The sequence below is a fragment of the Myotis yumanensis genome, unplaced genomic scaffold (genome assembly GCF_028538775.1).
Source record: "Myotis yumanensis isolate MYYU_CA2020_CCGP unplaced genomic scaffold, mMyoYum1.0.hap1 SCAF_6, whole genome shotgun sequence".
NCBI lineage: Eukaryota > Metazoa > Chordata > Mammalia > Chiroptera > Vespertilionidae > Myotis > Myotis yumanensis.
Window position 1 is genome coordinate 35975002 of NW_027223757.1, and position 26485 is coordinate 36001486.

The 26485-nt window shown below is 37.0% G+C and overlaps 1 protein-coding gene across 6 annotated transcripts in view; it reads left to right on the forward strand.

The window, feature by feature from the left end:
* REV3L (REV3 like, DNA directed polymerase zeta catalytic subunit) overlaps window positions 1–26485 on the forward strand; it is a 166527-nt gene that overhangs the window by 119854 nt on the left and 20188 nt on the right. For 5 of the 6 annotated variants that reach the window (XM_070417892.1, XM_070417893.1, XM_070417896.1 and 2 more), the window contains 7 exons: window positions 156–267; window positions 5189–5304; window positions 8192–8310; window positions 12101–12219; window positions 15075–15216; window positions 22060–22304; window positions 25207–25315. In XM_070417892.1, coding sequence (XP_070273993.1) covers window positions 156–267; window positions 5189–5304; window positions 8192–8310; window positions 12101–12219; window positions 15075–15216; window positions 22060–22304; window positions 25207–25315 — 962 coding nt within the window. Of the gene's footprint in view, window positions 1–155; window positions 268–5188; window positions 5305–8191; window positions 8311–12100; window positions 12220–15074; window positions 15217–22059; window positions 22305–25206; window positions 25316–26485 lie in introns of those variants that run through there. The other variant, XM_070417897.1, reaches the window with a different exon arrangement.

The window sequence follows — 26485 nt, forward strand, 5'->3', positions numbered from 1 at the left end:
CAGGGCATATACAAAATCAACCAATGAATGCATAAATAAGTAGAACAACAAATCAATGAATGTATCTCTCTCTCAAATTAATAAAAAAAATTTTTAAGTAAGGAACAATAGTCCTTACACAGTTGTATATAATATACATTTTGTTTATTTCTTAGATATCAGATATCAGACCCCGTTACTCATTAGATCTGGAATTACAAGACTAGAAGTTACCTATGCTGCTGATGAGAAGGGACTTTTTCAAGAAATTGCAGATATAATAAAGAGGTACTGTTTTGTATTTTTTATTTTTTGTTCGTTCAGAGAATACTTTAATCCTGTTGCTGCTTAATATAAATGAAGGTCGAGAAAAGGGAGAGAACTCCTTCCTGTTGAAATAGAGTTATCCCTGAAAAGATTTTGCCCTCACTTCCCACCACCTCCGTCAAGTTAGGGATTGGAAAAAGAATATTCTATCCTCAAGATTGAGGGGTCAGTGAAAGAGATATTAGCTTAGCCTCTAGCTTTCCCAGTTAGATTTTAGCATGACTTTTCTATGCTGGTGAAATAATGAGGAAATACTACAAACTTATTCATTAAATAGGCTCTACCATGGAGGCCAGCCACCATTTCAATAAACTTTTTTTTCCCTAAGTAAATGTTTTCTGAGCTCTAAGCAAACTAATATTTCTAAAAAGCTTTGGAATGCAATCTGTTCATAAATTTAATTTAAAAATAAAGTAAGTGGTTCTTTTGCATTTTCTCAAGAGTATTATTCTGGGTAGCCATGGACTCTCTTATTAAATGTTTCACTTTTCCAGGAACTTAATATTTCTGCCCATTGCAAGCTTTAGGTTTTTAAATGCCTAAATCAGGCTAGAAAATACACTCTGAATCCTGATATGTGGATAAAAGCTGGTTTTGAGCATGTTATTATACTCAATCCTCTCTTTAGTTGACATCTTGTAAAATTTAGTTGAACTTTATAGTGGAATTCTTGTAAAGCCTATAAAACTGAAATTATATTCTGATATTACGTGCACTCAACATCTGACTGTATCCAAAATAGGTTAACATAAACCATTTTGAAAATTAGAAAACCAGAAAATGTTTTCAACAAAACAAAATTAAATTAAATGTCAGAGCATCAAAAATGATATGCTACTACCCACTACATTTGGGAGGAAAAAATGGTGTATTTTTAGCATTTATAGCACTGGTGACTGGATGGATTCCCATCCATTTGAGTCTTGCCATTGTCAGTCCTACCATTTATCTTCTCACAGAAGTTGTCATCAACATGTCAGATGCTTTCATGCCCATCCTTTTATTTCTTCAAGCAGCTTAGCAAAAGGAACATGTAAGAGTTTCTGTCAATACCATTTTGTATGCCAGCACAAATCCAGTCATGTCCCTGGGCTTCGTGTGCTTGTCTTCTCCTTATGAGGTATATTCCCAACAACAGGATTACCTGCCAACATGGAGAGTTTTCTCAATCATGTGCAAGTGCAGTACTTTCTAAAATGTCTATAGCATGAATTATACTGGTCATTAAGGAAAAAAATGCAGTAAAGTAAAATAAAACTAACTTTTAATTCTTACTCCAAAAGATCATATGATTATTATAAAGAGAAAAAAATGCTAAAATATCAACATTTCAATTCTGTAATGTTTTTTATATTAGTCCAAATGAACCTCTAAAAGGTTATTTCATTCTTGCACCCCTTTTGTTGAGTACCTACTCCATACAGGCTTTGTTAAAAGCATAGGCTTTGGATCTGTATTTTTTTGTCTCAGGCAAGTTAATGTATCTCTAAGCTTTAGTGTCCTCATCTGTAAATGGGCAGTGGCTAGGATAATTAAGGGAGATAATGCACAAGAGGCTCACCCTGATCAGTATTAAATGTTAACTCTGTGTCACGTACAGTGCTGGATGCTAGATATAAAATTGAATAAAATATAGGTGCATACTCACAGAGTTTTATTAACTTTATTTTTCCATTCTTAATATTTACTCCTCAGGTGGCAAACATAAAAAGTAGTATAAAGCAATATTAAGCAAGTAAAACTAAATCCATTATCTTCTTGTCACAATCATTTGTCTCTTTCTATATTTCCTTGAACTGTTAATAATTTTCCATTTTCCCAGACTTCCTAATTTAAATATAAGCTTTGATTCCCCCCTTTTTCTTTTCCCTACATCCATACAATATATCTTACCCACTTAACCTCGGGTATTTCTCAAAACCATTCCTTCTCCTCCATGGTGATTGCCACCGGCCTAGTTACAGCCCCCTCAGCTCTCATCTGTGCAGATGTTGGTGGGTTATTTAAAATATTAGTTGTGAAATAGCTTCTTTTTTTTTTTGCCTAAGCAAATAATCATTTTCGTGTTTCTGTTGCTTTTATTTTCTCCACATTTATTTTCTTCACCACTGATCCCTGCTACCTAACCTTGTTTTTTCTATAACTTTCAGAAAACCTGATAGACAAAATAAAATTCATAAAAATTAAAGAACAAGCCCTGACCGGTTTGGCTCAGTGGATAGAGTGTCAGCCTACGGACTGAAGGGTCCCAGGTTCCAGTCAAGGGCATGTACCTTGGTTGCGGGCACATCCCCAGTGGGGGGTGTGTAGGAGGCAGCTGATCGATGTTTCTCTCTCATCGATGTTTCTACCTCTCTATCCCTCTCCCTTCCTCTCTGCAAAAAATCAGTAAAATATATTTTAAAAAAATTAAAGAACAAGTTACCAAGATTATGTTATTGTCACCAAACGTTTCCACAGAAAAAATACGGAAACCTTGAAATTTTGAACTTGTAACAAATGTTATATCAGCTTTAAGAGTCTCAAGACTAAACAGCCTCTAGGTCAAAAAATAAATATACTTAATAGAGCTGAAAAATATTGAAACAACTACATAATTCTTCTAAAGGAACAAAATCTATTTAATAAATCCATTAAGAGAAGCATAGGGTAACTTTTTGTTGTTTTTTCAGCCATCATCTTTGAGCAGTGACAGGTTATAAAATAGACAACTTTTTAATTGAGAAAAATAATTTTTCAAAACATTAGCAAGCCTGGCAAGAGTGGCTTAGTTGTTTGGAGTGCCTTATGCACCAAAACGTTGCCAGTTCAGTTCCCAGTTAGGGCACCTACCTAGGTTTGAGGTTAGAAGGAAGACAACTGATTAATGTTTCTCTTTCTCCCCTTCTCCTTCCCCTCCCCCTCTCCAGTTGACTGCAGTAGTGTGTTGTGTGTATATAAGAAGCCTTCAAATCTATCCCTGACAATCCTTAGAGTCACTTGACACTTCTACCCCGATTTCTTAAGTTTAAACATTACGTAGTTTTACTGGGAGATGCACTTGTCTTACAGATAGTTCATCTTTGACTGCTCTGAGAAGTTGCTATCAATGACAAATGTATATTAGATGTTATGTTAAAAGATTAATGAGCAGGAAAGGTGTTGGGAGATTCCTTTTCTTAAGTGCCCTCGGATCTTTCTGAATTTTCTTTTTATGAATTAATCTACCTTTTTAAGCCTTTGATCTCTGAGACTGAGAATTTGCCTCATTGTTGCATATTGCCTTGCTTCCTTTATCTTTGTCTCCTGACAAGTTGAGGGCTAAGTCTGTGGTATAACAGTGGATCACAAGCAGATCACCAGATATTAAAATTTACATTATACAGTGTATTTTGATAGGGCCTTTAAGGAATAGAAAAAATAAAAAGAATGCCATTGCAGAAGTTTGAACTTGGTTTTTTTTATATCAGCTACTTAAATCATCCAGGATTAAAAATGAGACATTTTTGTGACATTCTTATAGGTAAGAACTAAAACCATTCAACACCCATTTTAAGAAAGAAGCTATGGCCCGGCTGGTATGGTTCAGTGGTTGAGCATCGACCCATGAACCAGGATATCACTAGTTTGAACCCCCAGTCAGGGCACATGCCCAGGTTGCAGGCTGGATCCCCAGTTAGAGGGCATGCAGGAGGCAGCCGATTTATGTTTCTCTGTCATTGATGTTTCTCTCTATCCCTCTCTCTCTAAAATCAATAAACATTTTTTTTCTAAAAAGAAAGAAGCTATGGAAGTATAAAATATTAGCAAAACAGTTTAAAATATATCTGCTGATCTGCTCATGATCCACTGTTATACCACAGACTTGCAGAGTAGCTATATTAGCTTCCACCGGTAAATTAGTATAATTCTATACTGCAGGCATTGGCCGATACTCCAGGAGTTAAGTGATATAATCTGGACATTCCACAATTCAGAGTGACTTTATAAGCAGTAATGTAAAACACAACTTTATAACTTTTTGTGATCTATCACCTGTTTGGGGGCTTTTATAAACAGTACAATAATCAGAGTAATTTGGAGCTTCTAATTTGATAGAGTTACTCTAGTTTTTGCTCTCAATTTATGACTGTAATCAGTTCCTCTCTTCCCCCCACGTTCTTCCATGGTGGTCACCATGGAAGTCATAAGAGGAGCCACACGAGGCTCCTTCTGAGTTAGATGCAGATTGTCAGTTCAGTTTACCAGTGCAACTCAACACAATGAGCAAATTTCCTCCTAGTTTCTGATGCTTATCTTTCCCACATTAATCTCCTTTAATATTTCAGTCTTCCATTAAACTGAGTCACTTTCCTCTTAAGTTAAGAGGACAAACTTGTCATTACTGAGGCCTTATTTCATGTAAGGACCAGGTCATTACTAAAATCGAGTAAGAAATGGAAGACATTTTTATTTTCTTTCTCAGCATTAAAACTATTTAAGAACAGTATAGGTTAGAGAGGTAGAGAAATGGCAACAGAATGACCTGGGAGAATTCAGAACACAATATCCACACATGCCCTCACACTTCACCCAGCCCCTACCTGTGTTGTATTTTCAATCATACCCTCTCTCATGTACTTCCCTCCCACCCCAATTTCTATCAGCCTCTTTCCCAAGTCAGATCAAATAAATACACAGTCTAAGTGAAAACGGTACTTACTTTATAAAAGTAGCATCAAACCAAGAGCTTCTACTTGGCCAACTCCTTCCTGTATAGCAGTTTCATAGGTGCCACTGTATCATCTCTTTCCCATTGAAAAACATAGAATATAGATTTTTATTTTTATACTTTATATCATGAAGAAACAATTCTTCTGGTAAAAGGTTTCAATGTGTGGTCCTTTTTTCATTCCTTCTGTAGGTATGACCCTGATATTCTGCTAGGGTATGAGATTCAGATGCATTCCTGGGGTTACCTCTTACAGAGGGCTGCTGCCTTAAGTGTCGATTTATGTCAGATGATCTCTCGGGTGCCAGGTATGTAGCACTGTGAACGTTTTATGGGTCAACCACAGAGCAAATTACAAAGTAAATAAGGACAAGATGTTTAAAAGTACTATTGTTCTAGCCTAATGTTGAAGATTAAATTTTGTAAGTTCTAGATATATCATAACTCCATTATAAAAAATTTAAAAATCAAGAAAAGTAAAAGAAAAAATACCCCAATCTCACTGATATATATATATATATATATATATATATATATATATATATATACCATTAGTATATTTGTTTTTTTTCTTTTAGTCTTTTTTCATATATATAGGTTTTTATTTTATTTAATATATTTTTTATTGATATCAAAGAGGAAGGGAGAGGGAGAGAGAGAGAGAGAAACATCAATGATGAGAGAGGATCATCAATCGGCTGCCTCTTGGGGATTGAGCCCCCAACCCAGGCATGTGCCCTGGACTGGGAATCGAAAGTGGGACCTTTCATTCCACAGGCCGACGCTCTATCCACTGAGCCAAGCAAGCTAGGGCAGGTTTTTATTTTTTATATACACTATAACTTTCATCACACATATATCCCATTTTTATTATGCTTCCTTCATCCCGCATTTTATCATAAGTATTTTATATTATGAGATAGTCTTCATAATCATTGTAAAGAACATACCTTTTTTATTAATCCTCACCAGAGGATATGCTTTTATTGATTTTATTTTTAGAGAGAGAGAGAGAGAGAGAGAAACATTGATTGATTGCCTACTGTACACACCTCAACCAGGGATGCTCCAACCAACTGAGCCACCAGGCCAGGGCAGAACATAACATTTTTTTGACTTGATGCACCATAATTTAATTTTAATTATCTGGTTCTGTATTTTAGTCTGTTCCTCCAAAGTCTGATTTTCATTTAAGAGAAGGGCAAGAATGAGAGTCATATCAAAATTACAGTTTATAAAGCACTTTTTAAAAAAATTTTTATATGACTACAAAATTTTAAGAACTTCATTTTAAAGGCTCCTACAAGTTGAATTAGGACAACATAGAATATACTTTAGGAGACTAAAAGACCAAATATAAAATTGGTAAAAACTAATCAAGAGATATTCTGGGAGAGGTTATGATTTCAATAAAATGTGCTAAGTGTTGGCAAATTTAAAGGCAAAAGTTGAAGCTAAAAGATTCAAGGACAGTAAATATTTTTTGAGCTTTGCCAAAGCTTGGACTATAAAAGCAGAGATACTTTAGTTTTTTATTGCATTAATTTTTTTATGTATTGAGTGATAGGAATAGTGGTATATCTTCAATTTTTTTCAACATTTTATTTGGGATAGGTTTCAGGGGAAAAAGCTGAGTGCTCAGATGCCCTTAATTAGGTTAATTAGCTATAACAGGTAAGACATGACTACAAATCAGAAGGGTGAATGGAAGCTTGTGTTCTTTTAAAATCACTGCTGAAATCATATTTGTGGGGCAACATGGTACAATAGAAAGAGCCTGGTGAGGGAGGCAGCATAGTAAAGAGCACAGATTCTAGAGAAAGACTGCATGGCTCCAATATTCTGGCTATACTGCTAACTGTCAAGCAAGTTACTTACCCTGTCCATAACTCAGTTTGTTCATCTCTAAAATGGGGATGATAATAGAACTTATCTCAGGGCAATTGTGAAATACTTGAAACGTCAGAATATAATAAACATTATAAAAGTGTTTGTTAAATGAAAAAAATTTTTTCAAACATTATCTCTTTAAAATAAAGAAGAGTCGGGTGTGGTGGCGTTTGTACATGGTCTTTGGAATCAGGTAACCCTGGTGTATAATACTGGTTCTGTTACTACATGAGCTGGGGCAAGATAAAAATTTCCAAGTACAATTTACTACAGTGCAAAATAAAAAGTATTCTAACATAATAAAGTGGTTGTATTAAAATGAAATAATGTGGCCCTAGCTGGTTTGGCTCAGTGGATAGAGCTTGGGCCTTCGGACTGAAAGTTCCCAGGTTCGATTCTGGTCAAGGGCACATACCTAGGTTGCAGGCTCGGTCCCCGGTAGGGGGCATGCAAGAGGCAGCCAATCAGTGATTCTCTCTCATCATTGATGTTTCTATCTCTCTCCTCCTTTCCTCTCTGAAATCAATAAAAATATTTTTTATAAATAAATAAAATAAAATAATGTGAGTGAAGTTCTTAGAACATAATAGCTGTTCAGTACATGGTAAATATATTTATTATTTCAGAGCCTCTAATCAGCAACATTTGTATATATCCAGTGTTATATAGAAAAACACATTTTAATTTCCAATCTAGTAAAATCTTCACTTAAGAAACTAGACTCAGAATTCTATTTGCTGTAAGAGGAATGAAGACTTCCTACAGTTAAGGGAATTTCATCCTGAATTTAAACATCATTAATTGATGTCAACAAATTTTCAGAGAATTCGTTAGGTTAAAAACTACCATTTTTTCCAAGAAATGACTGGTTTAATAGTAGACATTTTTCAAAAAAATAAAAATAAAATAAAAATAAAAATAGTAGACATTTTTCATTTTAGCACCAAACAAATGCTTAGGTATTCATAAAAGTAGCACCAGAAATGACCAAATTTAAAGAGAAAGGGGTTTATTATTTTTCAAAGGTATGTATATATATTGTTATATATTATTATATACACACTATTATTAAAACATATAGTTTTTAAATACATTTATTTCACAAAATTCTTTCATAACCTAAAGAGGAAAGAAAAATAATTTTGTTAGTCAAAATAATGATCTCTGAGTCTAAACAAAATAAACTGTGAATTACATTTCATCTTTATTCTTCATCTTTAATTTTTATTCTCACTTTCTTTGACATAATTTGCTTTTAAATTTGGTTTCTGTGAGTCCTGATGCAGCCAATTTTCATTTCTATAGATGACAAAATTGAGAACAGATTTGCTGCTGAAAGAGATGACTATGGGTCAGATACAATGAGTGAGATAAATATTGTTGGCCGAATTACACTGAATCTTTGGCGAATCATGAGAAATGAGGTAAGGTGCTTTAGCTAAAATTTTGTTTGTGAATAAGAGATTAGCTCAATATAATGATTTTAGTCATTATAGCGTATTAGTATAGCTTATTGTGTAAACCTATGTGTCTGTGTGAATTATTTGTATTATACTTAAGTAGAGTTACAAAAATAACCACTTTCTATAATACAAACCTACAGAAGTATTTAACTTTAATGTTATTGATGAATTTTAATATTTTTATTTGTATTTAAGGTAGCAGTAAACTAGAAAATCTATAGCTATCATAAAATATGCTGTATGTGTTGAATGTTGTATAATTTTATCATTTCTTGCACTTAAAATCATTTGTACTTAAGGCCAGATGAATTAATTTGGCTTTTTTCATTTATTACAGTAAGAAAAATTTAGTCTAGATATAGGAAGGAACTTTTTGAACTGAGGATATGTACAAAATAAAATATATAATAAGTTCTTTGAGGACAGACCATGTTCACAATAAATGTGTGTGTGTGTGTGTGTGTGTGTGTGTGTGATATATATATTTTATGGTTTTAATAGGGCATCTATCATTAGCCATACAGGCACCTTGTAAGAGCCAAATGAGATATAAATGGTATATGCATTTGGAAGAAAGAAAGATAACTGTCAAGTCTTGATGGGGAGTGAGGAGAGAGTGGAAAGGGATAATCTATAGTGGTTAACTTTCATGAGTATTGACTGGGAACGTGCACAAGGGAGCCTTCCAGTGTCCTAGAAATTTTCTGTATCTTCTTGTGAATGGGGTGACATGGATGTATACATACATAAAAATTCATGAGTTGTTCACTTTAAATTTGTGTACATTTCTTTATGTACATTTTTTTGACATTGAAGACTCCAGGGAAATGAGGAACAACTAAGGGAATGAGGTGATGGAGAATACAGGCCACAGGTGCTTACCTGTGGCCTCCTTTCATTATTTTCTGTAACCCCCTGCACTAGATCTGACTGCCTCCCCCAGTTCTGAGTAAGTTTGCTTCTGAAGTGATTAAACATTGTGTTTTGCACATTGACTCTATGAGTGAATGAAAAAGTGTAGCTACCTGCCTCTCAGCCCACTCCTTTATCAGTAAAATAAATGGACAAGCACTGGACACTTTCTTCATTTATATTAATTCTGGCTTTGATCTACAAAGTACATTTACCCAATGTTTAACTTACTCAGATTTCTGCCTAAGATAAGTGACAAACTCCTAGTTCATATTTTCAGATTCATATTTTAACTTCTATAGTAAACCACTCTCTGAAGATTGGAACATTCTGAACATGGATTGTCTTAATTTTATTGAGTTCTTGTTTCCTTTAATTTTATTATAACTGAGATTATAGCTGTGCATTGTTATGCTTCTGTGACACCAAGAAGACTCAGAGTGAGTGTAATATCCTAATATGTAAAAACCCAGGGTCCATAACGACCGACCAAAGGCTCAACCGAACACCGGAACTCAGTCCTGCAGTCAGTGCTGGGTTCCCGTGGTGACCTGGAGAGAGGCCCGGAGAGAGAGGCAGGGTCTGATCCGCAGTCTCCGTGGCAGCTGTTGATCAGCTATTGCCTCTCTCTTTCTCTCCGGGCTTTGCCAGCAGCTGCGCCTCTGTTTCTCTCCGGGCCTCCGAGGGGGCTGCTGATCGGCCCCCCACCTCTCTGATCAGGCCAAGAGATAGGCTCAGAGACGCTGACTGGCATAGAAACTGACCAATCAGAACCAAATCTGGGTGAACTGAGGAGCTCATGGCTGCCTAGGAGGCGGAGCTTTTGACACTGGCATAGAAACCAACCAATCAGAACCAAATCTGGGTGAACTGAGGAGCCAATGGCTGCCTAGGAGGCAGAGCTTTTGATGCTGACTGGCATAGAAACTGACCAATCAGAACCAAATTGGCCGGCAGGGGAGAGCAATAGGGGGCGAGATCAGGCCAGCAGGGGAGGGTAGTTGTGGGTGAGATCAGGCCAGCAGGGAGGGCAGTTAGGGGTGATCAGGCAGGCAGAGGCAGTTGGAGGCGAGATTAGGCCAGCAGGGGAGGGCAGTTAGGAGTGATCAGGCAGGCAAGGGAGGGCAGTTGGGGCGATCAGGCAGGCAGGCAGAGGTAGGGGTGATCAGGCAGGCAGGTGAGCGGTTAGGTGCCAGTGGTCCCAGATTGCGAGAAGGATGTCCGATTAGAGAGGTGCAGGCTGGGCTGAGGGAATCCCCGCCCTTCCGTGCGTGAATTTTGTGCACTGGGCCACTAGTAGGGTTATAATACGTTTAGTCTTAATCAAATTTATGAAATTCTTCTCTTTGAAACAATATCAACCCAGACCATGGATTTGTCACCTGCCTCAGATATTGGGGATGAATTTCTAAGATTCTATTTAAGTTTAGTTTGAGGTCATAAAAATCCCCTAATTAATCTCATAGGTCAATTTATGGCAAACTTCCAGTTTTTCCCTAATGAGAAAACTGCAGGACAACAAGGTGATCTTTTCCATCTGAGTTTTCATTGTTGTTTTGTTTTTTAATGAAGATGTATATTCCAGCAGATTAGGTTTAGTCTATACTCTGTATTAATTAGGTAATCAAGCAACTACCTGAGATCAGATGTTTGGCTCCATTTTCTATAAAACTAAATTGAAACTTTAAAAAAACAAATGAAATTATTAGCAGGTAGAAGAGTCATTCCAATATGGAGATTTGATAATGAGTTACTTATTTTTGAGAGAAGTACTTCAGGCCAGTACTAACTTACAAGGCAAGGGGGGGGGAGGAGGTGGTAATAGTGATTTACTTCTAAGACCTTTATTCTGGTGACTCTAGAATAGTCTCATTCCAGAGTTTAAAAGTGTGTGTGTGTGTGTGTGTGTGTGTGTGTGTGTACATTCTGAAGTATGCTACATTCCAGTACTTTTGTTCTGGAGATTGATAGAAGTTGAAAATAAAGTAAAACCAGTTTGGGTCAGTACACTAAGATGAGCTTAACCTTCAATCCCTGTTTTGTACTTGCTGGATTGTGGACATGGAAAAGAAAATACTTTAAAATTGTAATATAATATATAAATGTGTGAAGTGCCGTTTGAACTGTTATTCCTCAGAAAACCAAACTGACTTAATAATGGAGAATTCTGATTTCTTAATTTCCATTTTGCATTGCAATACCTGCCATTGTCTAAATTGCTTGTGTCTTATGGGTATTTCTGAGAGACCATCTATATGTTTTATGAATTTGGATTTTTTTTCACTATTTTCCTATTAACACAGCTTTTACCTACATATTTTGAAGATAGGGATACATTTCTGCTACATCCTTTTAATCTTTTGCTTTTGGAAAGAAACTGACTCCATAATGTCTTGTGTTGGGTCTTAGTATTGATGTAATTCTTGGGAGCAGGATGAATGCCTGCCTTTAACTAAATAACTCATGCTCGAATCTGTGGGATTCGAAGACCAAACAGTAAGTATGGAAGGAACAAAAAATTAACTTGCTTAGCAATGCTTCTGCCTGGCATTATTTGTATTGGCATAGAATATAAAAAGAAGTGATAAGAACTGGGATCTATTCAGTAGGTATTACATGACCAAGTTGAATCTCATTAAGTCAGATTTTTTCCAATTAAATATTAATTTATTATGGACATTTCTGTCCATTAGGATGGATATAATATGCACATAGTTTTAAATTAATTGTGATTGCCACTATGAAAGGTTAGAAGTAATATTGAGAATCTTTTAAAACCAAATTTGTATATAAATACAAGCATTATTATAACGGAGTCTTGTTTTTTTGTTGGTTTTAGGTGGCTCTGACTAACTACACCTTTGAAAACGTGAGCTTTCACGTTCTTCATCAGCGTTTTCCCCTCTTTACCTTTCGAGTCTTATCAGATTGGTTTGATAACAAGACAGATCTATACAGGTAATGTTTTATAACTCTGAAAAGGATAATGTCTCTTTTTTTAAATTAATATTATTGGAGTATAATTTATATACAGTAAAATACATACATTTATAGTGTATTGTGTGATGACTTTGAAAAATGTATGTATCCTATAACCACTACCACAATCAAGATTTTTTTTAAAAAAACATTTCTAACACTCAGAAAATTTTCTTAAAAGACAGCTTTGCAGTAAACCTACCTATTCTTTAACTACCCAGGTAAGTACTAATTGAATTTCTATGGATATAGATTAATTTTGCCAGTTCTAGAACTTCTGTATAGAGTTATTTACAACCTACCCCTTTGTTTCTGGTTTCTTTCAAGAAATTCAGTATGTTTTTTGAGATTCAACCATGCTGTTACATACAGCAGTAATTTCCATTTTTATTAGTAAATAATACTCAATTACCACAATTTACTTGAGTATCCAGTGTATCTAGTTACCTGTTGATGGACAATTAGGTTTTTTCTAGTTTGAGGCCATTGTGAAGTAAAACTGTATGAAAATTTTTGTGTAAGCAAACATTTTCATTTCTCTGCTGGATCACATGGTTATTTGTTTCACTTTTTTAAAAATATTTTTTTTATTAATTTCAGAGAAGAAGGGAGAGGGAGAGATAGAAACATCAATGATGAGAGAGAATCATTGATCAGCTGCCTCCTGCATGCCCTACACTGAGGATCAAGGCCACAACCCAGGCATATGCCTGAACAGGAATTAAACCATGACCTCCTAGTTCATAGGTCAATACTCGACCACTGAGCTACACTGGCTAGGCTTGTTTTACATTTTAAGACACTGCTAAATTATTTTCTTTGGCAAGTCTTCTAGTGCAAGTCTAATGGCAACAAATAGTCTCAGCCTTTATTGTTCTGAAAATAACTTTTTCTCACCTTAATTTTTTAATATTTTTGCTGTCTAATTCTGGGGTTGAGATTTCTTTTTCCTCACCACTTTAAGGATTTCATTTCCTTTTCTTCCGGCCTCTACTGTTTCTGATAAAAAAATCAAGCCATTCTCTTTTTTCCAGTGTATGCAGTGCATTTTTAAAAAATATGTTTTATTGATTTCAGAGAAGGAGAGGGAGAAAGAGATACAAACATCAGTGATGAGATAGAATCATCATTCAGCTGCCTCCTGCACGCCCCTCCCTACTTGGGGATCAAGCCAGCAACCTGGTCATGTGCCCTGAGCTAAATGGAAGTGTGACCTCCTGGTTCACAAGTCAACACTCAATCACTGAGCCCTGTCTGCAGTCTTAAGTTTTTATATTTAGCAGTTATATGACTATATTGTTCTAAGAGCCACGTAATTAAAAGTTGCAATATATTTGAACCTTAATGTTCTTTCAATGAATGAATTTTATTCTTTCCTAGAGGCCCGATGCATGAAATTCATGCAATGGCCTTGGCCCCGACCCCCGCCCACCACTGCAGCCTCGGCCAGGGGGGTCTCTGCCTCAGCCCCCACCCACTGTGTCTTTGTCCGGAAAGAAGAACATCCAGAAGGATGTCCAGTCTAATTAGCATATTATGCTTTTATTATTATAGATTAGAGGCCCAGTGCATGAGAACTCATGCACTGGAGGGGGGTCCCTCAGCCCAGACTGCCCCCTCTCACAGTCCAGGAGCCCTCAGGGGCGGGAGCCGACTTGGCGGCGATCAGGGGAAGGCAATGCCCCCATCACACCTCTGCTGCTGCCACTACCAGCAGCACAAGTCTCTGCTGGCCCTGGTTACCTGAGCCTCGGGCTGGCCCTGAGCAACTGGGCAGCCGCCATCCAAGGCTTGCCTGCACCTCGGCTGGCCCTGCTTGCCTGAGCCTCATTCAGTGGGGGGTGCAGAAGGACCCGAGGCCCCCGGCGGGGCTGAGGGGACTGGGAACCACCATCTTGTGAGGGTCAATTTGCATATTCCCTCTTTATTATATAGAATAGTATACTTTTGGGTAATTTTTGCATTTTAATAACATAATATTAAATGAAAACTTCCTTTTATGGCTCTGATGAGGGTTGTTGTTTGCTTGTTTTCTTAACAAAAAGATAAACAGGTCAATTTTTTTAAAAGTTTAAATCAAAGAAAATAATATTTTTGTTTTCACAGGAAATACTAATTTGATGTACATTTACCCCACTATGGTTTCATAAAAATTATTTTCCTCATTTTTCTAAATCTTTTTCAAATTACTCTGTTTCTTCCCATGAGAAGATAATTCATGCTTTTATTTTAGACTGGTATTTACAAATGATAACCCAAAGTTTCCATGTTCATAGATAGATAGATAGATAGATAGATAGATAGATAGATGCCCTGGCCAATGGCTCAGTTGGGACATCATCCCATACACCAAAAGGTTTCCCGTCAATCCCTGGTTGAGGCATATGGGAGGAAACAATCAGTGTTTCTCTGTCACATCAATGTTTTTCTCTTTCACTCCTTCTCTCTAAAATAAAAAAATATTGGGCAAGGATATAAAAACACCTACAGATATGATAAATTATAATTGTATAATTATTGCATCATCAGTAGTGCATCTAGGAGAGTATGTTAATTTTTTTAGAACAAAAAGTAACACCAAGAAAAATATTGAAAATAATTATGTTTAGTCTTACCATCTTATCACAAGCGCTATTTCAAACTTTGCATATTTTCACGCTTTGGAAATATCTGAAATTTTCTAATGTTTAATTCTTTAACATACTTTAACATACATCATTACTCTTTAAATAACCTCACTATTAATATGTATGTTTTGGCAGAATGAAAACAGTACTAATTTCAGGTGTCCCAATTTTTTCCTAATATTCATAGCATCAATTCTCTTTTAACAGATGGAAAATGGTTGATCATTACATCAGCCGTGTGCGCGGAAATCTCCAAATGTTAGAACAGCTGGACCTGATTGGAAAAACCAGTGAAATGGCTAGACTTTTTGGCATTCAGTTTTTACATGTACTGACAAGGGGTTCACAGGTAGGAAATCCGGTTGGTTGGTTGGTTGGTTGGTTGGTTTGTTGAAGTTGTTTGGTTGGGGGTTTTTTGCACACTTGAAAGTTCTGTATGAGTAATACATTATTTTTGAGATGTTTGAGGTGATTTTTTTTTAATGTTAAAGAGAAATGAGAGCTTAGAAGCCATTTAATTAATATCTTTCTAATTTTCCAAGGATATAATGAGAGATTTTGTCACATGCCTTGAAAAAAATGATTTTGTGCACTCAGTTAACAAATACTTATTTGAATACCTTTATTGTGTTAAATAAACATTATAGTAGGCATCAGGGATACCACATTAAATCCCTCAGGTTCCTTAACCTAATAAAATCTTTTAGTTCTTTTAGTTACTCTATATCTATAGCATTCTCCCAATCTATGATATCAGTAATTAGAGCACTACTTTGGCATCACTATTTTTTTATTTCATTTTATTGCATATAAGCTATTTATTGTATTTATTTATACCCCTATATGTTTTAAAAACTATTTGAGCTAGCTCATAATTTTTAAAAAGGTGAATACCTCAAAACCACATGAGAAGTTTTCAGTGAGCCCATGCTAATTCTTACAAGTTAGAGTTAGTTTTTTTTTCTCTTTTTAAAATTCTTTACTGTTTAAAGTATTACATAAGTCTTCTTTTTCCCCCATTGACCTCTCCCCAACCGCCCACACCCCCCAGCACATGCCCTCACACCCCCCTACCCCTGTCTGTGTCCATTGGTTATGCTCATATGCATGCATACAAGTCCTTTGGTTGATTTCTCACCCCCTCACCCCCCGCCTTCCCTCATAGGTCAGACAGTTTGTTCGATTCTTCTGTGACTCTGGTTCTATTTTTGCTCATCAGTTTATGTTGTTCATTATATTCCACAAATGAGTGAGATCATGTGATATTTATCTTTCTCTGACTAGCTTATTTCGCTTAGCATAATGCTCTCCAGTTTCATCCATGCTGTTGCAAATGGTAAGAATTCCTTCTTTTTTACAGCATCGTAGTATTCCATTGCGTAGGTGTACCACAGTTTTCTAATCCATTCATCTGCTCATGGGCACTTATGCTGTTTCCAAATCTTAACTATTGTTAATTGTGCTGCTATGAACATAGGGGAGCATATTATCCTTTCTGATTGGTGTTTCTGTTTAATTGGGATATATTCCTAGAAGTGGGATCACTGGGTCAAATGGGAGTTCCATTTTTAATTTTTTGAGGAAGCACCATACTGTACTCCACAGTGGCTGCACCAGTCTGCATTCCCACCAGCAGTGCATGAAGGTTCCTTTTTCTCTGAATCCTCTCCAGCACTTGTTGTTTGTTGATTTGTTGATAGTAGCCATTCTGACTGATATGAAATGGTACCTCATTGTTGTTTTGATTTGCATCTCTCGGATGATTAGTGACTTTGAGCATGTTTTCATATGTCTCTTGGCCTTCTGTATGTCCTCTTTTGAAAAATGTCTACTTAAGTCCTTTGCCCATTTTTTGATTGGATTGTTTATCTTCCTTTTGTTAAGTTGTATGAGTTCTCTATAAATTTTGGAGATTAAAACCTTATCAGAGATAACATTGGCAAATATGTTCTCCCATGCAGTAGGCTTTCTTGTTGTTTTGTTGATGGCTTCTTTTGCTGTGCAGAAGCTTTTTATTTTGATCTAGTCCCATTTGTTTATTTTCTCCTTAGTTTCCATTGCCATAGGAGCTGTATCGGTAAAGATATTACTACGACAAATGTCTGCTATTTTGCTGCCTGTGGCTTCTTCTAAGATTTTTATGGTTTCCCGTCTTACATTTAAGTCCTTTATCCTTTTTTTAAAAAAATTTTTTTAATAAATCTTTATTGTTCAGATTATTACAGTTGTTCCTCTTTTTCCCTCCATAGCTCCCCTGTACCCGGTTCCCACCCCACCCCCTGCCCTTACCCCCCCACACTGTCCTCATCCATAGGTGTACAATTTTTGTCCAGTCTCTTCCCACACCCCCCAGATCCCCTTCCCCCTGAGAATTGTCAGTCCACTCCCTTTCTATGCCCCTGATTCTGTCCTATTCACCAGATTTTTTATTCACTTGATTTTTATATTCACTTGTTGATAGATAAGTATTTGTTGTCACTTTGTAGTTCATAATTTTTATCTTTACCTTTTTCTTCTTAAAGAATACCCTTCAGCATTTCATATAATACTGGTTTGGCGGTGATGAACTCCTTTAGCTTTTTCTTTTTTTATGAAGCTCTTTATCCGACCTTCAATTCTAAATGATAGCTTTGCTGGGTAGAGTAATCTTGGTTGTAGGTTCTTGCTATTCATCACTTTGAATATTTCTTGCCACTCCCTTCTGGCTTGCATGGTTTCTGATGAGAAATCAGCTGACAGTCGTATGGGTATTCCCTTGTAGGTAACTGAATTTCTTTCTCTTGCCGCTTTTAAGATTCTCTCTTTGTCTTTTGCTCTTGGCATTTTAATTATGATGTGTCTTGGTGTGGTCCTCTTTGGATTCCTTTTGTTTGGGGTTCTCTGTGCTTCCTGGACTTGTAAGTCTATTTCTTTCACCAGGTGGGGGAAGTTTTCTGTCATTATTTCTTCAAATAGGTTTTCAATATCTTTCTCTCTCTCTTCTTCTGGCACCCCTATAATTCATATGTTGGTACACTTGAAGTTGTCCCAGAGGCTCCTTACACTATCTTCGTATTTTTGGATTCTTTTTTCCTTTTGCTTTTCCGGTTGGGTGTTTTTTGCTTCTTAGTATTTCAAATCTTTGACTTGATTCTTGCGATCCTCTAGTCTACTTTTGGAACTCTGCATAATATTCTTTATTTCAGTCAGTGTATGCTTAATTTCTAGTTGGTCCTTTTTCATAACCTCAAGGGTCTCACTACATTTATCGGCGGTCTCACCAGTCTTTTTGAGGGTCTTACTAAATTTATCAGCGGTTTCTAGAAAGTTCTTGAAAAACCTTAAAAGTGTGGTTTTCAACTCTATATCCAGTAGTTTGCTTTCCTCCATTTCTGTCATTTGTGACCTGTTTCTTTGTCTCTGCATTTTCTATGCTTCCCTGTGTTGGTAGAGTGGCTTTGTGTGCTAGGTGTCTATAGGGCCTGTGGCTCAGCCTCCCCAATTACCTGAGGTGGACACTCTTGGTGCACCTCTTTGTGGGCTTTGTGCACAGTCTTGTTGTAGTTAAGCCTTGATTGTTGTTGGTATCACTGGGAGGAATTGACCTCCAGGCCAATTGGCTGTGAGAATCAGCTGTGTCTACGGTGGGAGAACTTCTGTGCTGAAGACACCCTTATGAGGCAAGACTTGCTTCAGTGGAGCTTTGGTGCTCACTGAGTCTGCCCCCTGAGTGTGTCCCTTATGGATCTGAGGAGTTTTAATTGGATGGTCCCACTCTGACCACTGGGTACACTGGCTCTTGGATCTAAGGCAGTGCTAATTTAGCCTCTGCCTGAGGCTACCCAGCAGGAGCTATGGAGAGATCTGCAGATTCCTCTTCCTTGTTTGGGGTTTGGAGATGCCCAAATGAGGCCCAGCTGTGAAGCAATGCAAGCTGCTGTGGGGCCTTGGGCCTTCTCTTGGAAGTTCTGGGTCTGTCTGGCCCAGCTGCAGTTTGTTAGGTAATTTTCAGATTGCAAAGGGCCAGGGCATTCATATGCAAAAGCCTCTGCCACAGCTGGGGTGGGGTGGGGTCTCAGGGAATCAACAGGGCGGAGCAAGCAGCTATGGCTGATCCTCAGCCCTGCCCTAAGGGGTCCCGCGTCTCAGTGTCCTGGTAATCACTGCAAGCACCTCTGAGAGAAAGCCGCCCTCGAGTTCCGAGTTCTGCCCACTGCCAGACAGTCCAGTTTCTCCTCGTATGAGTCTAGGTCCCCAGAGACTCACCCAAAACTGGAGTTCAGAGCAGTCAGGGGCTTGTGACTCCCTCCCGATTCAAGAAGACAGCCGCGTCCTCAGTTGCCAGCCCTTGCCACGTTTTCCTCCATACCTCTGCACTTCCGCACCTCCTCTGAGTCTCAGTGTGCTTTTCTCTTTCCTTCTAGTTGTAGAATTTCCACTCAGCCAGCCTTCCTGTGGTTCTGGATGATGTCCGTTTTGTCTTTTAGTTGTATTTTTGAATTTGTTGTGGGAGGCAGCAATTTCCGGTGTTTACCTATGCCGCCATCTTCTTGAATTTTTTTATTGTTTTCATCGTAGTTGATTTCTAATATTATGCCATTGTGGTCTGAGAAGATGCTTGATATGATTTTAATCTTCTTGAATTTGGAGAGACTTCGCCTGTGCCCCAATATGTGATCTATCCTTAAAATTGTCCTATGTGCACTTGAGAAGAATGTATATTTTGTTTGTTTTGGGTGAAATTTTATGAAGATGTCAATTAAGTCCATCTGATCTAGTGAGTCATTTAGGATTACTGTTTCATTGCTGATTTTTGTCTAGAGGATTTATCCAGTGGTGTTAGTGGGGTAATAAAGTCCCCTACTGTGATTGTATTGTTGTCAATCTCTCCCTTGATATCTTCCAGAAGTTTTTTTTATGTATTTTGGTGCTCCTGCATTGGGTGCATATATGTTTACCAGAGTTATATCCTCTTGTTATATCAATACCTTTAGTATTATGAAGTGGCCTTCCTTATCTCTTGTTATGGCCTTCACTTTGAGGTCTATTTTGTCAGATATAGATATTGCTACCCCAGCTTATTTTTTCATTTCCATTTGCCTGAAATATATTTTTCCATCCCTTTACTTTCAGTCTGTGTGAGTCTCTTGTTCTTAGGTGGGTCTCTTGTAAACAGCATATACTAGTATATGGGTCATGTTTTCTTATCCATTCAGCCACTCTATGTCTTTTTATTGGAGCATTTAGTCCATTTACATTTAAAGTTATTATTGATAGGTACTTGTTTGTAGCCATTTTTATTTTTTGTTCCCCCTGTTGTTCTTCCCCTTTTTTTTCCTTCTTTTTACAACAATCCCTTTAGCATTTCTTGCATTGCTGGCTTGGTATTGATAAATTCCCTTAGCCTTTCCTTTTGTCTGTGAAGTTCCTGATTTCCCCTTCAGTTTTGAATGATAGCCTTGCTGGATAGAGTATTCTTGGATTCAGTCCCTTGATTTGCATTACTTTATATACTTCATTGCATTCCCTTCTGGCCTGATGTGTTTCTGTTGAGAAATCATTTGATAATCTAATGGGATGTCCTTTGTAGGTAACTCTCTGTCTCTCTCTTGTAGCCCTTAAGATTCTCTCTTTGTTGTTAACATTTGCCATTGTAATTATGACATGTCTTGGTGTGGGTCTTTTGGGGTCCAACTTTTTGGGACTCTGTGCTGTGATTTTTTTCTTCCCCAAATCAGGTAAGTTTTCTGTCATTATTTCTTCAAATAGGTTCTCTAATTCTTGCTACTCTTCTTGTCCTTCTGGCACCCCTATTATATGTATGTTACTTCGTTTCATGTTGTCCCAAAGCTCCCTTAGGCTCTCTTCCTGCTTTCTAATTTTTTTCTCCAGTTGCTGTTCAAATTGGGCTTGTCAGCCCTATCTCCTAGCACACTAATTCAGTCCTCTGCTTCTCTGAGTCTACTGTTGAAACCTTCTATTGTGTGTTTTATTGTAGCTATATCACTTCTTATTTCTTCTTGATTCTTACATAGGTTGTTGATTTTCCCGTTCATCTGGTTTATGAACTGTATGACCATTATTCTTAATTCTTTTTCTGACACATTGCATGCCTTTCTTTCATTTAGTTCCCTTCCCCCCCCCCCCCTTTTTTTTTCTTTTTTGCGACTCTTCCTTTTCTTTTCTTTGAGGGTTGCTTTTTAGTCTCCCCATTTTTGCTGTCGCTGAAGGGTCCAGGCGCCGAGTTGCATGGGGTCTGAGCTGTGGTGGCAGGCTTGGCAGGAGCGTCACACACTCCAGTAGTCAAGGATGGGCTCAGGGAATTGGGAGGCGCGGCCGCTGTAGGCTGGCAGGAGCTCCACACGCTGACAGTGAGAGGCCAGGTGCCCGGGAGGCATGGGCGAGTGCTTTTTTTAATCTAATATTCCAAACCATCTGCTTAGTAGCAGTTATTATAAACAATGAATTGTTTGATTCAATTTTTCAAGTATTAAGCTGATTACCTTTTAATTCTGAAATCTCTGTGTTTCCTTCTTTAAAAATTGGGATAATATTTATCATCTCAAGTCTCCTGAGTTTCATTCTCAGACTTTCCCAAATCACTTTCTAAAAGATTGGCCAACTTGTTAAATAAGTTGACAAACTATACAGCTGTCTCTCCTACATCCGCTTATTGTGATAGAGCTGTATTTAAATGTAAAAAGAAATCTAACTGTATTTGTCTTTTCAATATTGCTTTATGGTGTAAGCCTTTTGACATATTTTATAGTTTTTATAGAGACATAGAAGCATTAAACAAACTGTTAAACCTTAGAGGGAAAGCAAGAGGAGGGTGGAGGGGAGGTAAGAGATCAACCAAAGGACCTATATGCATGCATATAAGCATAACCAATGGACACAGACAATAGGCGAGTGAAAGCCTGGGCTGGGGGATGGCGTGTGGGCTGGGAAAGGTCAATGGAGGGAAAAGGAGACATATGTAATACTTTCAACAATAAAGAATTAAAAAGTTATGGGAATACGAAAAGGATTTATAAATATCCTCTTCAAGCACCTAATAACTGACTGAATAATCAATACTGTGTAACTTTATTGTAAGAAAGTCATGCAGCCTTATTCTGAAGAGCAAAACATTTCCCAGATAATTATTCCAAAGAACAGTATATTGAAACTATTTCTTCTTCTCTTCCTACTTCCACTTCTCTGCCCACAGTACCGTGTGGAGTCAATGATGTTGCGTATTGCTAAACCAATGAACTATATTCCTGTGACACCTACTGTACAGCAGAGGTCCCAAATGAGAGCCCCACAATGTGTCCCCCTAATTATGGAGCCTGAATCTCGCTTCTATAGCAACTCTGTTCTTGTTCTGGATTTCCAGTCACTATATCCTTCTATTGTGATTGCATACAACTACTGTTTTTCCACCTGCCTTGGCCATGTGGAGAATTTGGGAAAGTAAGTTTTTCATATTTACAACTATGTTGTGCTTTGTACTTATTACTAAAATTATACTTTGAGTGTCTTTTTGCACTCGATACTATCCTTATGAGCAAAATGAATGAATGGGCTGTAGCACAGCTAATTTGTTATTTTTATTTTCTTACTAATTGACATAGATCATCATATGACTAAGTCAGCATCACCGATGGATGACACATATGAACAAGTTGTGAATACATCAGCCTTGCAACTATCTGTTGCATTCTCCATGCATATCTGTGGTCTCTCTTTAATTGAGAGTTATATTTAATTTGTTAATATAAATCACCTTTCAGTGGAACTGTTTGAGGATTATGATCTTACAACTCCAGTTACCAACTCCTCTTTTCTTAGAAATAGTTTGAATTTTTTAAAGTTAAACTGTTAAATGTTTTAGCTGTTCATGTCAAAGAATTTTATAAGCTGAATGAGAACAATATTTTTAACTCGAAGGAGTAGATATTTTCCTCAGGATATAAGAAATATTGTCTTTCTTAATAATGATTTTTGTGTATTTAATACCAAGTGTTATAATTTTATCTAGAATATACTCACTACTTCATAGAAAGCACTTGTGGAAATTGTAATACTTTTTATTAAGAAAAAATTTGGGGCTTGTGTAGCCCGCCCCTATCCAAGGAACAGCAGCCTCCTGATCACCACACCCTCTGTCTGAGGAACAGCAGCTGTGTGTGAAGCCTCCCCCCACCAGCCAGAGGAGCCATCACAACTGTGAACAGCACCCACCAGAGGAGCTGCTACCAACTGAGGAGCAGCTGCTACCACAACCGCCCGAGGAGCAACCGCAGCCCAAGGAGCCACTGCCACCCAAGGAGCAGCCGCTGAACGACTCAACATCTAGATATGGCGGTACGATCAAACATGGGTAGACAAAGAAACCCCCAAAGGAAAGAAAAGGAGGACTAGCCAGAAAAGCAGCTAAGTGATACAGAGGCATGCAACATGACAGAAAAAGAATTCAGATTAAGGGTCCTAGAGTGCATAAACCGGATGGAGGAAAAAATCAACAACGTATGCAAGAAGCAAGAAGAAACAGATGAAAAAAATGAATAAATTATGTAAGAACCAAGAAGAAATGAAGAGTGATATAGCTGCAATAAAAAACACCATTGAAAGTTTCAACAGCAGACTAGGAGAAGCGGAGGACCGAATTAGCGAATTAGAAGACAGGGAAACAAAACACACCCAAACTGAACAGCAATTGGAGAAAAAAATTAAAAGACAGGAGGAGGGCCTAAGGGAGCTATGGGACAACATGAAACGAAACAACATACAAATAATAGGGGTGGCAGAACAACAGAAAGAGGAACAAGGGTTAGAAAACCTATTTGAAGAAATAATATCAGAAAACTTCCCAGAGGTGGGGAAGAAAAAAATCACACAAGCACAGAGAGTCCCAAACAAGGTGAACCCAAAAAGACCCACACCAAGACACGTCATAATTACCATGGCAAATGTTCAGGACAAAGAGAAACTCTTAAAGGCTGCAAGAGAGAGACGGAAAGTTACATTCAAGGGATCTCCCATTAGATTATCAAATGATTTCTCAACAGAAACACATCAGGCCAGAAAAGAATTCACAGAAATTTACAAAGTGATGCAAAGCAAAGGACTGAATCCAAGAATACTCTATCCACAAGGCTATCATTCAAAATTGAAGGGGAAATAAGCTTCACAGACAAAAAAAGGTTAAGGGAGTTTATCACCACCAAACCAGCAATGCAAGAAATGCTAAAGGGACTAGTGTAAAAAGAAGAAATAAAAAGCTAAGAAAGAAAACAGGCACACACAAAAAAGAAATGGCTACAAACAAGTACCTTTCAATAATAACTTTAAACGTAAACGGACTAAATGCTCCAACCAAAAGACATCGAGTGGCTGAATGGATAAAAAAAACATGACCCATACATTTGCTGTCTACAAGAGACCCACGTCAGAAGAAGGGACTCACACAGACTGAAAGTGAAGGAATGGAAAATATCTTTCAGGCAAATGGAAATGAAAAAAAAGCTGGGGTAGCAATACTTATATCAGACAAAATAGACCTCAAAGTGAAGGCCATAACAAGAGATAAGGAAGGCCACTTCATAATACGAAAGGGATCAATACAACAAGAAGATATAACCCTGATAAACATATATGTACCCAATGCAGGGGCACTCCTGGAAGATATCAAAGGAGAGATCGACAACAATACAATCATAGTAGGGGACTTTAATACACCACTGACATCACTGGATAAATCCTCTAGACAATCAGCAAAGAAACAGCAATCCTAAATGACTCACTAGATCAGATGGACTTAATTGACATCTTCAGAACACTTCACCTCAAAGCTACGGAATATACATTCTTCTCAAAGGCTCATGGGACATATTCAAAAATAGACCACATATTGGGTCACAAAGTCTCCCAAAATTCAAGAAGATTGAAATCATACCAAGCATCTTCTCAGACCACGATGGCATAATATTAGAAATAAACTACAATAAAAACAACCCAAAATACTCAAAAAAAAGAAAAAATTTGGAAAATTATTTACAATCCTTTTAAGGCTTAAGTTTTTCTTTAAGAAACTTAGTGTAGGGTAATCATGTGTTGAGTTGAAATTTGGTATTTCAGTATAGATTTTATCCATAAATTTTAGGATAGTGTCATCTAAGAAATATTTCTTTTAACAAATTGTGAATATTTGAAGAACTGTTTTTTATAAATAGACAATCATGTTACTAAATACAAGAATCATGTTTTAATGTTTGAAATGATTTTCTAATGGAATTAGAAATACTCCTAAAATTGCTTAGAATCTCTTCTATGATTGGAGAAAGTGTTTACTTAATATTTTCTTCCTTAACAGGTTTGATGAGTTCAAATTTGGCTGTACCTCCCTGAGAGTGCCTCCAGATTTACTTTACCAAATTAGGCATGACATCACAGTGTCCCCCAATGGAATAGCTTTTGTCAAGGTAATAATACTCTCTTGTAAATGAAAGAAAGGTATCTGGTATGGCTTAACCTTTGGAGAGCTAATGGTTTAGACTTTGTTGGCTATAATACAGAGGAGGGAAATAAGTTTGCTTGAATATCTTATCTCACACAGTCAAAAATATAGGAATCTTCCAAGAAATAAATTTTTAAATAGTCATCTTGTTTTGCATGAATTTAGGTTTAAAATATTTTAATTATTATATTTTAGTTTTCAGTGAAATATTGAAAGAAATAAACATGTATACCTTCTGCCCTCTGTTAGAATCTGGCAGACTTAAATAGCTCCTTGATGATCACAGTGATGTTAACTTACCAAGATTGAAATTGCTTTGATGTGTACACTCTGCTAATTGTTCTTCTACATTATTTTAAATTAAGACTATCTTAGAAAGAATGATACTCTTGTTTATTGATTGAATTTCTAAAAAGATATCCAAACTAATAATAAGGCCTCTTTTTTTTCTCTCCCTTATCTCCCTTCAAAAGAGACTGAGGAAAGCCTCATAAATGAATAAATTAAAGACAAATAGGAGAGATCTGGGAGAATATTATATTGTCTCTCCTTTCTTTTCAATTTCCTTAGCATACTAGAATCATGGGACAGGAGGGTGATTGATGGTAGCATGGACCTCACGAGCCCTCAAATTCATTCTGGTGTACTTAGCAAAGGGAGCATCTTTCTTTACCAGTAAGAGCATGCTGTGTTTAAAGAGTACCCTAAAATTAGCCACTTAGATATGAGGAAAATTTTTACCAGAGAGTTCATGATATATTCCTTTTGGGGAAAGTATGTCTTCACGTTATCACAAACATTATGTCCTAACATAAACATATGGCTCCTTTAAACAGTGCACAGAATGAATTAAAGATTAGACTCTGTTTTCATTGTCACACTCTAGCAGCTTATCTCCCTTTAACATCATTTTTAAAACTTACATCTACATTTTGACCCAATGTGTAAAGTTTAATGAAAATAAGTTGTGTTTTTTAATATTCAGGAGTATGGTTATCCTGTACCTACAGCTTTAATTGTTCAGTCCAACATGCATTATTACCTTGCATGTATCTGTGAATCATCCTCAGAGTTAATACTGTTTTTTTGGTTTTCATTCCTGCTGGAGTTCTCATAAATTCTCCCTAATCTTGAT